Below are 17,341 nucleotides of genomic sequence, written 5' to 3' on the forward strand. Positions count from 1 at the left end.
CAACACTAAGATTGTTCACCAATGGAGCTCTTGTCTAAAGGGCAGGAAGGAAGACAACATAAGTCTACCAAAACAATGCTGAAAAAATTTAGAAAACTTATTTGAAAGAGACTGTACAACCATTATGACCCATATCTTATTTAGGAATTGTGAGTAAGAGACCACACACATACCAAATGCAAATTCGCAATATTAGTACAAAGTACTCGCCTCCATGTACTGTGCAGTGGCTTGTGGAGTATGTATGTAGTAAGCTGTACTGAAAGGTGATGCCTCCCAATTTATTCTAATCATATTAGTTGCATGTATTACTTGACCAACTTTCCCCACTTTGCTGACAAGTTGGAACCCTCTGCTGCATGAGAGCTCTGAATTGTAGCAGTAACATGGCGGTGTGTAACGTAACTCTGCCGGCGCTTGTGAAACACAGTGCTGTAATTGAGCTTGTAACTGTGGAAAACATGCCTCCAATTGAAATCCATAGAATGAAAGCTGTGTACAGTGATAATTGTATTGACATAACTAACATGCAATGTTGGGTTGTTCATGCTCATAATGAAGGAAAAGGTGATGCTACATTCAACGTGTGACAGAGCTTCAAGTGGACAATATACAGCAATTGACAAGACTTGTTGGAATCAGGTTGATTGAACTCGCCAGAGAAAATTGCTGGATAACAGAGTTATCAGGTAAGTGTGACAGGTCAAGAGTTTGTGTGTACGGGCCACCATTGCAGAACTGTGGTACAGAAAATTGTTTCAAGATATCCTCAATGTGCAGGTGCTTTGAAACAGCTTACATTCATACCATGTACACTTTAAGAAAAAAACCATCAAATATGGAGTTCAACTCCATATGACTCAATACAATATGGCATCTCCGAAGTTCTGCTTGTCACATAAAACCAATGCTGCATCTTGTTGGTCACATACCTCTTTGCAAAGTGAAAATCTGACATGGCAGATTCTTCCTTTCACACTTCATAATGTAGTGAAACGTTGACTTCCACAAATGAAACAAAAAAATGTAGAATTAAAAACACATCTCAGTTGTCTGTATGTTGAATGTAATTTATTTATGCTACCAGTTTCAGCATTTCACAATGCCTTCTTCAGACCCTTGTGTAAAGAAAATAATGACAACATAAGTTACATAAAGGGGTGGTGTAAAATTTAAAAGATCTACAATATATGTGATAATATTAAGTAACTATGTAACAAAAGCAAACTGTACAAGGTGTGATATCAACGTCAATAATGAACTAAGCAATAAAACAAGAGAACAGTTGCACACTGTACGACCAAACTCAGGATGAAAATATACATATGCCATGTAATAGTGAATGTTACCTACAAGTTAATTAAAATTAATTGCCGTTACAGATTGAAAAACAATGCTAACACAATGCTACTGTCAATGTCCATGAACCACTTGAAGTACAACAGTTTTATATTAAGTGTATCTGAAGGTAAATTATTTGTACGTCATATATTAGCAACAAAAAATAAAAAATAAATCAATTTTTGACATTTAATTGGATAGACAAAAAATCTACTCACCAGGATTAACAACACTTTGTCTCTACATCTTTTCTAGTACCGATTTCCGTGCTCATAGATGGATCAATTTTTATTTGCTTATAACAATCCCATTGTTATTTACGGTTCATTACACTGCATGGCCTACTCCTGGTCGTCTTTCGCCGATTCATTCGCAAACTTAACAGCTATTTTCTTTCCCACCATCCATTTATCTTTTTTATACATAATTCTTTCACGTTTTTTCCATTTGTTTTTCAGCAGACCACTGATCAACTTTTGTTGCCATATCTTACATCGCTTTAATTGCCAAACCAAGTAGTTTACATTCTCTCCTGTGACTCTTGCTTTCTGTTTATCCAGTTTTTTTTAAAAAATTACGTCTGTTTTCACAACTTTCCCACTCTTTTTTCCTTTTTATACCATATGGATGATCCACTCATTACCTCTTGTTAATTTTCGTAGGATTTTTTTCTGATTTTTCTGAATTTTTTTACTTGTTTTTCAATCTATCTCACGCTCAGCTTATTTATTACTTTTTGTGACACTCCCACGGATTCTAACTCTCCAAACTGTCTCCTCTTTCCATGATGAACCTTATCTCATATTACAACCGTACATTTCAGAAACATGCTTTTTGCACTATCGAAACTAAGGTCCCACATTCTGTTTCTTGGAACCTGCTTGTCCCTTGAAATTACTCCAAAATGCCTAACACTGAAAGTCCCTGTTTCTGGTTATAATCCTAACCTACACCAGGCTCTTTTACAGTTTCAAATACAGCAATCTCTTGCTCTTACCTGGCTAATCTGTGACATATGCCTCCATCTGCAAATTTCCACTCTACCAGACTTCTCTCCTCCTACAAAATCCTGCAGTTATCTGCCTCTCATGTTTCCTTGATGGTATCATCCGCCAAGCCAACTTCAAACTGCAACAATATGCCAGACTCCATGTCAAAAAGCTATCTCACCATCTACAGCAGGGGTCTCCAAACTTTTTAGTCCGCGGGCCACATTGACTCCTCTACGAAGTCATAAGGGCCAAGATCTACGTAGTGGGATTAAAGCACCCTAGCACTCCATGATCACCATTATGTAAGCCTAAAGGAAAGATGAAATTGCAAAAATCTAAGGTTTTGGGAATAGCTAGCACTGAAACGAATTACGATTTTTATTTAATTACATAATTTTGATTGGTGGATGTACCTGACCGAAATTCTGGCTTATTTTATTTTGGCGAATTTCACCGGCAAAAAAGTGTGTCACTACACATTCTTCACGAAAGCGCCCTGCAAAGTTAATGAAATCTCAAAATCATTGTTAGCAACACTATTACTGTAAGACGTAACAGAGGTAGAGTATGTCAACGCATTGTTATTTCAAGCCATGCAACAATAAGTTTAGTTATGTAGTCTTGTAGCGAGTAGCAGAGCCAATGTCGCTATGTACTGGTCACAATAGGCCACGAAACTCAATTGTTGGCAGTATAGGTACCACCTCAAATATTTGGCGGACCAGATACCGGGGATGTCCAGCCAGCAAACGCGGGCCGGTTTGCCGGCCAGTTTCGGGCCGCGACCCATAGTTTGGAGACCCCTGATCTACACTACCTGAACAGTGGTATTTCCCTTCCTGCCCCTATGCAGCTCCCTAAACAGCCACACCATCAACCACCACTCCTCTCCTACAAATTGAGCTTGGCCAACCTCAACATCCCACAACCTTCACCATTGCCTCCCAGACTAAGAATAACCCATAATCCCAAGAATCACAGTACTATGTCAACCTCTCATCTAAAGCACTCTCCCCTCCTGAATTATCTAAGGGTCTCACTTTCAGCCCTAAACCTGCATTTGATCATGCCACTTTGATGAAGGACGTACTTTCCTTCGCATGTAATAGCCAGTGTTGCAACCCAATCCCAAAACCTTTCCAACAGCAAACCTGAACTGAACCCTGCCTTGAACAGTTCAGACCCTGATCCCAACTTGATCCACCATCAGTACCTCAGAATCATACTTTACAAGCTTTCCAAGAAGTCCTCACATCCAGGATTGCCTCACAATCCTTCCTCAGGTCCCTACAACATGACCTTAACCTGCCCTTAGCTGAACTCTATGTTCCCTAAAAGCTGATGACTCCATCATTATCCTCCCAGGAGACAAAGGATCTACCACTATTGATTGAAACCAACCTGCAGTCCCTCCTCAGGTCCCTCACAAGGACTAACACCTCAATCCATAGAACTCACCCCACACAAACCATGCACCTCCCACCTTTTACCTTCTTACGACCCACAAAGCCAGTCATCCTGGCCGTACTACAGTTACTGGCTTCAAAGCACTCATCGAACTTAATCTGCCTTAGATTAAAAACATATTAGTAAAGTATTTTACAAAAATTGGACATGGTACAGTAGTGAGAATGAAACCAAAGCCAACAGATGAGCAGTCTCATATGCCATCTGGTGGGCTACTTTAATTTGCATGTGCAATGAGCTGATTGGCTAACTTAAATGACAAATCAGAAAAGTGCCCAACATCTCTTTTTGCTCGGCAATTATTTCTCGCACAACTTACCCTGCAACATCCTTAGAAGCTTTTCAGACTCTCTGATGACCCCGTAGAAGTGTTTAATAACTCAACTGTGCTCAGTTCCATATCGTATTATAGCCCTTTCATATTTTTTTAAAATATGACATTTACATATAGCCACTTAATATAACTGAATTGTAATGTCAAGTAACTGATAACCAAGCTCCACCACCTGTCTATTACCTTTGTATCCTGTGTGAAAACAACATTACACCATCTTTGAAGTGACAGTGTAAACATATTGTACAGTGGAGAGGACATAAAACAACAGCATGCAAACTTTATGCCTCTACTGCCTCTGTGAGTACAATTTAATGTAATAAATTGTTTTAAACTTTAAGAACACCTTTTCCATAAAAAGGTGCAACATGTCTTACAGTGCCTTTGGTCTGCTGAGGTAGAAAGGTGTCTGTTCTCCTCTAACACCAGCTATGTAACCAAACATTTCTCCACCTGAGGATAACTGTGTGAACCATCAAAATGCAGTGTGGCAAAGTAAGTAACTGACACAAAGCCGTTTTATTTGTACTTATTAGCAGTCACAGCCCTCGCGTTGCTTCCCTTTATGTACAAATATTCATTGGAATTCCACACTGTGAAGTTGCCAGCTCCTCATCCATTAATGTTTTCATGAGAGGACATCTTTATAATTAAACTAATGGTATTCCATGCCAAGAGATTTGGGCAATCACCAAAAACGAATGGGATTGAGACAACCACAGCTTAGTGGCACTGTGTGAACTCAGTATTAATACTTACCCATTTTTAACTATTTCAATCTTGGTTGCTGAAGTGGCACTTTTAAATTTACTACACTGGAGCATTATAAATGGACTGATACCTAGATGGCTGCATGTACATGCACACAAATGTCAAGAAGCAACTCATGGTGTGAACCGCATTAACCCTTTGTTGCCTGACGGTACTTGAAAGTACCAGTAAGTTTTGACTCATTTTCTCGTGGTGCAGTTTCTTGATCTGAGAGCCTGTTGGTATGTAACATAACCTCTGCTCTACTGTTTCACAGATGTTATTGTACAATAAATAGATCTCTCTGGCGGTCAGAGCTTGAAATTTTTTTTCGCGCGCTGCTGTAAAAACAGAAGATTGTATGTGCTTGTTTCCATGGTGTTGCCTGAATTTGTGCGCAATTTATTGAAACTTCCATTGAGTTTTCCATTGTACGTACTTACCTTCTTTGTTTTTTTATAATAATTTGAAGCATTATATTACAACTGAATGAGATAAAGTGGAAAATATAAGGTGGACTTTTTAGTACCATCAGGTTGTGCGAACACTTTATTGTAGCAACAATGCGTTACTTCTCACTAGTTGTTCTGTCCACTTTTTCTCACACAGAAATCCGTAAATACATTTGCCTGTGGAACAATTAGAACAAACAGGAAAGGTTTGCCAGGAAATTTACCTAAAGAAAAATTTTTAAATCAAATCAGAGAGAGTCATCTTTAGACCTAACAGTTTTTCAGTGGAAGGAAAATAAATTAGCGTATTTTGCGTCAAACTTTCATGGCACTAAACAGAGAGTAGTGACAAGAAAACAAAGATGGAACTAGTATGACTATACCATGTCCAGTTATTGTATGTGATTACAATAAAAACATGGGTAGTGTGGATCATGCAGACAGATTACGTTCAACTTATGGTCTTGACAAGCGATCAAAGAAATGGTGGCACCGTCTCTTCTGGGGAGCAATATAAATTGCTTGTCAATGCTTACGTCATTTTCAGTTATCTACATGGGGCACTGCCACTACTGGAATTTAGGCGTGCTGTGGCACTAGGGCTAATGAATGAACAGCAAGTGCCAAATCTCAAAAAGAGAAACTCTGGTAAAGATGAAATAACTCTCCCAAAGAGAAGGAAGGATAACTTTTCTGTTCCGAAGGATGTACGTCTTGGCAACTGAGGAAACCATTTTGTAGTGTTCAGTTGTTAAAGAGGACGATGCAAAATGTGTGCGAAAAATAAAATTCAGTCGAGACCACATTCACAATGTAGTACATGTAAAGTGTATTTGTCCTGCAATGAGAAAAAGAACTGTTTCCTACAATTTCATGTGGCATCACTAAATGTGATATGTATATACTGTCAAAAATGTATAGGTAAGTTACTATGTATTGTGAAGTTGCTCTAGAATAAATTTATGCGAAATTTTAAAAAATTCAGAAATATATTTCTGTTAATTAATTTACTAATGTAAAAATATTAAATATTTATGTGGAATACAGTACAAGTTATAAAAATTGGAGCATTTTTCTAGGCATGTTGTGATTCTGTCTATGGGGTCTAATGGTACTTCTGAGTACCAGGAGACAAAAAAGTTGTGAAAAATAAAATAAAATTTTTACAAAAAATCCTACTGTCATTTGAGGCCACAATAGCATAAATTCTGCAAAGAAAATGTTAAAAAGTAAATTTTTTCTTACGTCAGGAAACAAAGGGTTACGCTGAAACATATGCTTCTGCTGTGGTGAGTGTGTGTGTGTGTGTGTGGGGGGGGGGGGGGGGGGGGGCACCTAATTAAGTTGTGTGGCAAATTCTGAAAAATAGCAATAGAAACAAACACAATATTGGTACAAGTGTATGGAAAAGATGATAATCGGAGAGTATTTTACAATACTTTTAAATGCATATGGAGTAGGAAGGGAACTGACAATGCATTTGGGTTGATATGGTACTGTTTGATCAGTGATGAAAGAGCAAAATTATGGCATCAAAGTTGCAGATTTAATGTCCATTCAGTCATGATTTTTATGTCAGCTTCTTTCACATTAACAAACATTACCAGATGTGGAGGAAGTGACGAGTTGCCCCATGGTTCAGAATCTTTCTTGAACTATAGGCCCTGTAACTGGCTGGACAAGTAGAAGGAATCAGTAGCACACTAGCTCCAATAGAACCATGCCTGGCAAACCACTGGTCCCCAAACTAGCTTTGAGCTGATAATGTGTACCTTCAGTGTTTGGTGACACGGAAATTCTCTTACACAATTCAGTTTAAAGTGCTAGTGCGCAACTTGATATGTTAACATTACCGTGTGCGTGTGAGGCCTTTGTTTTTATATATAAAAAAAAATACTTTTTTATGGAAAATATTTACTTTTACAATAAAAAAGTCTAATAATATTCACAGCATAAACATGCAGAAATTTTTTTTACATGTGATAAACGAGTATACAGTCCTTAGTGGGATAAATATTGTTATAAAGACATCTAATCACTAATTATATACATTTGTTTTATATTATTGTAAAATCAATATGGTCAGTTGTGTTTTTCTGTGGCAGTAAACACAGACAGTTCCTGAGAAAGCATCAGCAAAGGGAAGAAATACTTTCCCAGAACGCATTGTTTCATTTCTCACTGTGTACTTAGTACGTAAGAATACTTGCTCCTATTAGGTTTTTAGATGCAGATCATACATGATACCTTCACATTACACAAATCACTACGACATCAGTCTTTTGATTTAGTAATATGCCAATGACAATAATTAACGAATTCCACGCATCATATTAGGAACACTTTTTGTTTCCACTGGTTCAGCCTTCTTTGCAGGGTCTGGAGTGAAGCACTTCCACAACCTTAATGTTTCATCTGCTCCAGCTGACAGAACAGTACTGCCATCAGGAGACAAGGCAAGATGCAAAACTCTTGCAGTGTGACCAGTGAGCTCTGCAATCTGGAAATAGCAAAAAACAATAAATCAAAAGTTATTTAAATATATAGCTACAGTGGTTTTTGACATTTTAGTCTTAAGCGTTGCACAAATTCCAGAAATTATGATTTGTTTTCTAATGTTTAAAATAAACAGTGATGCAGAGATAAAAGCTCTGTAAAGCAGTGATATCCGAGATACTAAATTATCCCAACAAACCATGGTACCACTGCAATACCATGGTCAATTTAATCACCACATGTGTCTATTGAAGACATTTATTATGAGGTTCTTACTTTTGTCTTTTAATATCAAAGTTTCTAAGCCACCATAAACAGATCTTTGATGGTAGGACACTGCACCACCCAACAACCAGTCAATTGACATATTTTCAACTATACATCAATTTGTTGGTGCATACAGGTCATATCTTTTGTGAGTATTTACAGCTACTTTATCCAAATAAAGAAATTAAGCTCAATCTGCTGAAAAATTATGAAAGGGAAACATACAGTTAATGTTTGGGAATTTATTGTGGTCTTTTTACTCACTGGGTGTGAGAGCAAACTTAAATGTGAACACACTGCAATAACAAAGGAACAATTTTTTTTACAAACCTGAAGGACCACTTCTTTGAAATTTTGAAAATAAAATTTTTGTAAAATTACTGCAAATTTCTACATAATAGTCTCATTTACTAAGCAGAAATCAATTGTTATCATATAGCTCGTGTGACTTAACCTAAGAGTAATAGAAATTCTGTAATGCGCAATATGCATATTTATCTACTACTTACATGATAATGTGTGTCATATCGAGCAAAACCCAGTGGACCATGCGAGTACCCATCAATATAATGAAACAGAACACAAGTTCTTTAATGCAACCAAAATGTTTTACTTTATATGTAAATTCTAAGGTCCATTTTTTTCTGTTCTTTCAGAATTCAATTAATGATTACTGCCTCACAGAATTAAAAATGTGTCAAAACTGTGGTGGGATAGAGCCCAATGAGACACTGATCATGTGTTTCATTAGAATGAAGATGATACAGGAAAAGAAGATAAATAAAATGCTTCGTATGTCTTATTGTCACTAAGTGAGGTATCAATTGTCGAAAACTTCACTCTCACCACTTCAAATTAGTTTAACCATTCAAATTAGCATTACAGCATGTAAAACAGTAGTTATGCACTTAAACTATTACTGATTTTTCCAGCATTGTACTTTGGGACATCAACTGAAACTTACCTATTTACAATTTTCAGAGGTATCATGAAACATGTTTTAGGCAATTCCTTGCTACAGTAACATTTGAAACTCTTCACACATCACTCCATCAGGTTTGGGGTGGTGGCAAGCTGTGTGTGGTGTGAGATTTAATGGAAATTAAGGACAGGTGGTTTGATGTTCAGAGATTGTGTTACATGCACAGTTCCTTGTGTTTTTTTTGTGGTGGGGGTGAGGTGGGGGAAGGCGTGCTCCAAATTAGAGATTGTGAAGCAGCCATTTCATTTGAACACATGCGTGTATCAATGTTCCACCACTGTGGTTGGTTGGTTGATTGGGGTTGAAGGGACCAAACAGCAAGGTCATCAGTCCCTTGTTACAAAGGCGGTCAGTTCCGACAGAGGGACAGCTCAGAAGAGTCAAAAACGATAAATAGTAAAAGGTAAAAGGCTAAAAGTGCAGTTGTGTCGTCAATGATAAAAACACAAGGAGGGAAGTCAGTAAATGGGCAACCTCAAGAGAGGAAATATCTCACCTGTGATGCAGTACAAGCAAGACCACATGCTATTTAAAAGCGTTCAACCGCCAGAGTGTAAAAGGGCGGATTGTAGAAGGGATTAAACAAACCTAAAAGGCGATAAAAACAGTAAAAGGGAAAAAAGAAGGAACATGGCCAAGGAGGGGAGTCAGGAATCTCCAAGCACAGCCTACAGTGGGAGACATCCCAACCCTCACCGCCCTGCCCCTACTCCAGAGGGAGATGAAAATCCATAAAACTGAGAATAAAAACCACTTTCACGGAGGAAACTGAGAACCAGTTCAACCATCCGGGAATCGTCTGCTAATATTAAGGGTAAAGTGCAGGGAAGTCTGTACTTAGTACGCAAAGCTAAAAGAAGGGGGCATTCCACCAAAATGTGGACCACTGACTGGAAAGCTCCACAACCACAAAGTGGGAGTGGCTCACCACGCAAAAGAAAACCATGGGTCAGCCTGGTATGGCCGATGCGAAGACGACAGAGGGTGGTGGAGTCCTTTCGCGAGAGGCGTAAGGAAGAACGCCATGGGACAGGTGTCACCTTAATCGCACGAAGTTTATTAGACAAGGAGGTAGCCTCCCAGGATGTGGCCCATGATTGCGCAAAGTGGGATTTGAGATGAAGCCGTAAATCCGCCACAGGAGGGGTGACAGGGAATGGAGGATAAGTGACTGCTCCCCCAGCCAAACGATCAGCAAGCTCATTTCCTTGGATGCCCACATGGCCAGGGACCCAAAGGAAGCTAACAGAACAAGCAGCATGGTGGAGATCAGCGAGATGGTCATGGATGGAGGAGACCAAGGGATGACGGGAGAAACACTGGTCAAGTGCCTGAAGGCCACTCATTGAGTCTGTACATAACAAAACGCGATTGAGCTTGGACTGTTTAATAAAGGCCAGGGCCCGGGAGACCGCCATCAATTCCGCAGTGAACACCCCACATGCATTTGGCAGGAGATGATTTTCCATGCCTACAGAGGAGGTGAAGGCATAGCCCACACGATCAGCAGATTTAAAGCCATCAGTGTAAAAAACAACAGCATCCCGAAACTCAGATAAAATGCGGCGGAAAAAACAACGGAACACCATCGGGGGAACAGAATCTTTCGGACCTCGGCAGAGATCCATCCGAACTCGGGGCCGAGGAACTAACCAAGGAGGTGTGTTGGGGAGGGAACGTGGGATACAGGAAAAGGAAGGGAGCTGAAAATCACGGCGAAGAGACGCTAGGCGGAGCCGAACCGGTAAACCCGCCCGAGGGCGGGAGTCAGGTGGGGGACTTCCTTGGGCAGGGAACAGGATAGAATAGGAAGGATGAGTGGGAGAGGAACGGACAGCGATTGCATACGAAACCAGAAGCTGGGAGCGCCGAACGGAAAGGGGGGGGATCTCAGCCTCAACCAGGAGACTATCAACAGGGCTAGTCGGGAAGGCACCGATGGCCAAACGGATACCACGATGGTGGATCGGATCCAAGAGGCGCAATGTAGAAGGGGCAGCTGAACCGTAAACTTGACAACCATAGTCCAAGCGAGACAACACTAAGGCCCGATAAAGGTGGAGGAGAGTGGAACGGTCAGCACCCCAAGAGGTGTGGGCAAGGAAGCGAAGGACGTTTAGTTTACGGAAACATCCTATCTTCAGGCGTCTGATATGAGGCAGCCAAGTGAGCTTGTTGTCGAAAAGAAGGCCAAGGAAACGAAACTGTGGGACCACAGGTAATCGTTGTGCATTGAGATAGAGCTCTGGATCGGGGTGGACTGTCACACGGTGACAAAAGTGGACCACTCGCGATTTTAAAGGAGAAAACTGAAATCCGTGTGAGACGGTCCATGCAGAGGCACGCCGTATAGCACCCTGGAGCTGCCGCTCTGCAGCGGCCATCGAAGAGGAACTAACCCAAATGCAGAAATCATCCACATACAGAGCAGGAGTGACCAAAGGACCGACGGAGGCCACAAGTCCATCTATAGCAATGAGGAACAGAAGTACACTCAATACGGAACCCTGAGGGATGCCATTCTCCTGGGTTCGCGGAGAACTTAAAACTGTACCAACCCTAACCCTAAACGAACGATGAAACAAGAACTGGCGGATAAAAATCGGGAGTGGGCCCCGAAGACCCCACTCATGAAGTGTAAGTAAGATATGATGGCGCCAAGCCGTATCATAGGCCTTGCGAAGGTCGAAAAATACAGCAACCAAATGGCGGCGCTGGGAAAAGGCCTGCCGAACTGCGGATTCCAAGCGAAGTAAATGATCGATCGGAGACCGTCCCTCTCGGAAGCCACACTGGTAAGGGGACAACAGACGCCGAGATTCGAGGACCCAAGTGAGCCGACGGGCTACCATCCGTTCAAGTAACTTACAAACAACGTTCGTCAGACTAATTGGCCGATAGCTGTCGACGAACAGGGGGTTCTTACCGGGCTTAATGACGGGAAGCACGATGCTATCCCTCCATTGAGAAGGGAAGTCACCCTGGAGCCAAATATGGTTAAATACCCGGAGAAGATGTCGCTGTTGTGGAGCACTGAGATGTTGAAGCAGTTGGTTATGAATGGAGTCTGGGCCAGGGGCCGTATCATGAGAAGAGGAGAGTGCGGAAAGAAGTTCCCATTCAGTAAAAGCGTCGTTGTATGATTCTGACTGGCTGGGGGTAAAACATAAGGCGGAAGCTTCGGCCCGCTGTTTCTGGGGAAGGAAAGCAGCCGGATAGGAGGCTGATGCCGACGCTGTTGCAAAATGGGTCGCAAGGTGTTCCGCGAGAATCAACGGGTCCGTGCAAAGGCCATACGGGAGGTGAAGACCCGGGAGGGTAGACTGCCGATGGCAACCTTGGAGAGAGCGAAGTGTAGCCCATACCCGCGACAGAGGGACAGCAGAACCGAGGGAAGAAACAAAGCGTTCCCAACACATCCGTTTGCTCCGTTTGATTAAGTAACGGGCTTTTGCGCGAAGGCGTTTAAAGGTAATAAGATTGGCAACGGATGGATGCCTCTTAAGGTGTTGCAAAGCTCGACGGCGATCACGGATGGCAACGGCAATGTCCGAACTCCACCAAGGGACCTGCCGGCGGCGAAATGGTCCAGATGAGCGCGGGATAGCAAGGCTAGCAGCGTGAACAATCGCGTCAGACATGTCACGTATGACATCATCAATAACATCCGACAATGAGGGAGAAAAAACGACCTGTGCAGTATACAGAGGCCAATTGGCACGTTGGAAGGACCAACGAGGTGATCTGTCCATGGGGGAGCGGGAAGGGAGCGAGAGAATCAACGGGAAGTGGTCACTATCGCAAAGGTCGTCGTGCGGTGACCATTTTAGGGAAGGGAGGAGGGAGGGAGAAGAGAGAGAAAGATCAATGGCAGAAAAGCTACCATGACCGGCACTGAAATGGGTAGGGGAGCCATCGTTAAGAAGGCACAAGTCGTGGTCGGTAATAAACTGGTCAATGAGATGACCCCGACTAGATGGAAATGCACTGCCCCACAAGGGATGATGTGCATTAAAATCGCCAAGTATAAGGAAGGGAGGAGGAAGTTGCTGAAGGAGGGCACTTAAGGAGGCAGGTGTAGGAGTTCTGTCAGGAGGGAGATACAGATTGCAAATTGTGACCCCAGAGTCCAGGTGGATCCTAACAGCAACTGCTTCCAATGTAGTTTGGAGAGGAATCCACGTGCTGGCAATGTCCGTTCGGACCAACGTGCAAACTCCGCCAGATGCCCGTAGGGGGCCGACCTGATTTCGACAGAAAGCACGGAAGCCACGGAGGGTTGGTGAGTGACCACCAGTAAAATGAGTTTCTTGTAGAACCACACAAGCCGCAGAGTAAAACAAAAGAAGGGATTGCAACTCCGGTAGGTGACGGTAATAGCCATTACAGTTCCATTGGATAGCCAAAGAACGATGAGTCAATTGGGGGGTGAACAGGCTAATGTCAGTCATGCCGGTGGGTCACCACCCGTCACCGACAAGGAGGGGGCGACATCCATGAATAACAGGTCAGAGACAGGTTGTGAAGATGGGGACGAGACCTCTGGCGACACCAGAGACTCCTTGTCCCGGGACTTGTGCTTCTTTCTTTCTGTTTGGGATCGTGGAGGGCTGTGCAACAAAATGGAGCCAGCCACAGCAAGATCGGGAACAGAAAGAGAGGGGGCGATCTGGGGGCCCACAGACCGTGGTTCTCGTGGTGGCCGCGTGGCAGCAGACCTTTGGCCTGGAAGGTGCCGGGAAGGGGGATCCCGTGAGGGGCGCCCATGACCGGCAGACGCCGAAGAAGCAGGACACTTCTCCAGCCGGGGAGAGGAAGCGGTGCCCGGAGGGGATGGTGTGGGAACCGCAGGGGGAGGGGGGAGGAAAGGGGTTCGGGACTGGGGTAAGGAATGAGGAGGAGGGGGTGAAGATACTACTGAAGCATAACTAGTTGTCAGGGTCACTGGATGAAGGCGTGTATACTTTTTACGGGCCTCGGTATAGGTGAGACGATCAAAGAGTCTTATACTCCTGTATCTTTTTCTCTTTCTGATACACTGGGCAATCCAGTGACCGTGAAGAATGATTCCCACGACAATTTACACACACAGGAGGGGGAACACAGGAACTTCCCTCATGGAACGGATGTCCACAGTCACCACAGAGGGGGGCCTGCGAACAGCGCGAACACATGTGGCCAAAACGCAAACACTTGAAACATCGCATAGGTGGTGGGATGTATGGCTTCACGTCACACCGATAGACCATAATCTTGACCTTCTCAGGGAGGGTGTCCCCTTCAAAGGCCAAGATAAAGGCACCAGTGTCAACGCGGTTGTCCTTCGGACCCCTCTGAACCCGCCGAACAAAGTGAACCCCCCGCCGGCTTAGATTGTCCCGAAGTTCCTCATCAGATTGAAGGAGGAGGTCTCTATGGAAAATTACACCTTGCACCATGTTCAAGGACTGGTGTGGGGTAATTGACACAGGAATCGTACCAAGATGGGTACAGGTACGGAGAGCTGCAGACTGGGTGGCTGAAGCAGTTTTAATCAACAGCGACCCAGACCGCATCTTGCTGATAGAGTCCACCTCGCCAAACTTGTCTTCGATGTGTTCAACAAAAAACATAGGTTTCGTATGAGTAAAAGTATCCCCATCAGTTCTGGCGCAAACCAGATAGCGAGGGAAAGGTTTCGCCCCCAGCCGACGAGCCTGGCCCTCCTCCCAGGGGGTAGCCACGGAAGGGAAGGCGGAAGGGGCAGAGGAAGCAGCACGTGAAGAATCTTTTCCAGTCAAAGAGACGGCCGGAGAACGGCCAGAGTTGTGGACTCTTATGCGTTTCATGAGCATAGTGTCCGCCCTGATACCACCCACTCCGATCAGGGGCTCTCCTCATGGGCGCCACCCAGCCACAGCAAGGGCCGTCTGGCACGGCGGCCATTGCTGGGAGTTCCGATGCTCCAGGACGACAAGCAACCACTCCTAGGCTTACATGAGGTGGTCACAGCTCAGGTATCAGACGTGTGATCCCTGTGTTTTCAGGGGGCTCAACCAAAAGGGTACATAGCGATCCCACCACACGGGCTGGCTACCGTGCTGGCTATGGACCCTAGCGTCAAACAACGACGTAAAGGAAACGATGGAATCAATGATGATGGCACACGCCGGAGACACTAGGTAAGGTGCTCTTCCCCAAATGGCTCACACTACGGAAGAAAATTTAGTGATGGAGGTCAAACCCCAGAGGGGACCAGAGAATACCAAAAGGATGAAGGAATTACAGAACAAGGCCGAATTGCAAGGTCAACAGAACCAGGAGAATAGCAGGGCCAACATAAGGAGGGACACCAAGAGAGGGAGAGGAGAGGTCGGAGGGAAGGATGAAGGACAGGAAAGGAGGGGAAGGGAAAGGAAATGCAGCCCGGAAAAAGAAGGAAGGCTGCAATAGCTCGGGGCCCCGTGCTCGCCACGCACGTACTCACGAAAGGACCGCGAGCCCCCTGGGGGGTCCACCACTGTGTGGTTGATCTGTTCCTCGCCACTTTGCCTGCGTGCAAAAGGCAGGTCCCACACCCACATGTTTAATAATGGTATGATAAAGATGCCGCAGACGGACAAAAGTCATCAGCTTTGAAGGATGCCAAGAGCTTAGAAAAGTTTTCTATTGACCACTCAACACCTCACTATTTGGTGAGATTTTAGTTTTATTCTTTCGATTATTTACATTCAACCATGGAATTACCATGTGTACTACTTTCATTTTTCCTTATCTCGTCATATGTAGTACACGGCATCCCAACACCTTTTGATGTACCCATGTCTCATGTCATTTCCGAAGAACTGTACTAATCTTATTTTATAAAAATTTTGCAACAATTCTTTAACTATGTTTAGAAGTTTTAATTTTACCACAAATTGTGTGGAATTTTTGAATCTTGCATTTATGACTATTTCATCTTGTAAAGATATTTTACAGCGCAAATAATTGAAATTATTAATGCGCTCTATAATCTTAATCTATACCAATTTTTTTTATCTAATAGGGACCCTGTCTAGAAAACATTACTCTTGATATCGATTACAAATTTCTTAGCTATACACTGGGGGTGGGAGGAGTGTCAACACCAAGGAGGAGTTGTACAACAACCGAAAACTGATAGACGTGTTTCTACATCTGAAGGATGATGTCTATTCAAATTTTGGGCCAGTCTTATAGGATTGGTGCTAATAGAGCCACTATGAAGTTGCAAATCAGGTTCGCTTTAAATACACTCTGTAATGGTTATGAGCATTGTGACCTTTGGACGTGTGAGTTGATGTTAGTTAAAACCCTTTGAGTTGCCAAAGACAATATCATCAACACACTGAGATTGAACAAGGTTGTGAAATAGTGCTACAAGAATCTTGAGGTTGCTTCTGCGACACTGCAAACAGCCATGGCAGGAATGCAGCCACTGTACATGAATGCTGGCATGGTGGTCACGAGAATGTACAATCACAATAAGAACAGGGTTCCAGATGACCCTATGGCACTACCAAGAGAGAAGACCATCATGTTGAGCGTATGGCTCTGGTGCAACATTCTACATCTGCAGCAGCAACTTTAAAAGCTGTTGGGTCCACAGTGACCATAAACTCTTACAAATATGTTACTTCAAGGACAGCTTTGAGTCTGACATCCTGCAGCACACATGACCCCAAACCATTGCCTTTTGCAACTTCAGTGGTGTCAAACGAGAGCCCATACGGACAGCACGATGGAACTCTGTTGTGTTTTCTGATGAAAGCTGTTTCTGCCTTTGTGCCAGTGATGGCAGTGCATTGGTTAGGAGGAGGCCAGTCGAGTGCCTGCAACTAATCCGTCTGCATGCTAGACACGCTAGACGTTCACAGAGTTAAGATGTGAGGTGCAATTTTGTTTGACAGCAGGACAGCACTCATGGTTGCCCAGTGCACCCTGATACTAAATTTGTACATCTATTTACTGATTTGGCCTGATGTGCTGCAATTAACAGTATTCCAGCAGGTGTTTTCTAAAGGATAACACGACATTTGCCTTTGAATGATAGATCACTAGATCTGCCTCAGAGTGAGCACAGATGGGACACCTGACCAACTCCAGCATCATCCACAATCAGCATTATCCGTCCCTGTGTTGACAACCATGGATTTACATCAGACAAACTGACTCCTGAGACCTGTACAACACAATACATGCACGCCTGCATGCTTGCATTCAACATACAGGCAGTTACACCAGTTATTAATGTACCAGC

The 17,341-nt window shown here is 43.3% G+C and overlaps 1 protein-coding gene across 4 annotated transcripts in view; it reads right to left on the reverse strand.

Annotated features, from left to right (window-relative positions):
- Nucleotides 1-6,306: 6,306 nt before the first annotated feature.
- Nucleotides 6,307-17,341, reverse strand: part of LOC126336806 (cell division cycle protein 20 homolog) — a 76,331-nt gene continuing 65,296 nt past the window's right edge. For 3 of the 4 annotated variants that reach the window (XM_050000843.1, XM_050000845.1, XM_050000846.1), the window contains exon 12: nt 7,276-7,836. In XM_050000843.1, the coding sequence (XP_049856800.1) occupies nt 7,648-7,836 (189 nt within the window). In that variant the 3' untranslated portion in view covers nt 7,276-7,647. Of the gene's footprint in view, nt 7,837-17,341 lie in introns of all 4 variants that reach the window. The other variant, XM_050000844.1, reaches the window with a different exon arrangement.

The sequence above is a fragment of the Schistocerca gregaria genome, chromosome 2 (genome assembly GCF_023897955.1).
Source record: "Schistocerca gregaria isolate iqSchGreg1 chromosome 2, iqSchGreg1.2, whole genome shotgun sequence".
NCBI classification, from domain to species: domain Eukaryota; kingdom Metazoa; phylum Arthropoda; class Insecta; order Orthoptera; family Acrididae; genus Schistocerca; species Schistocerca gregaria.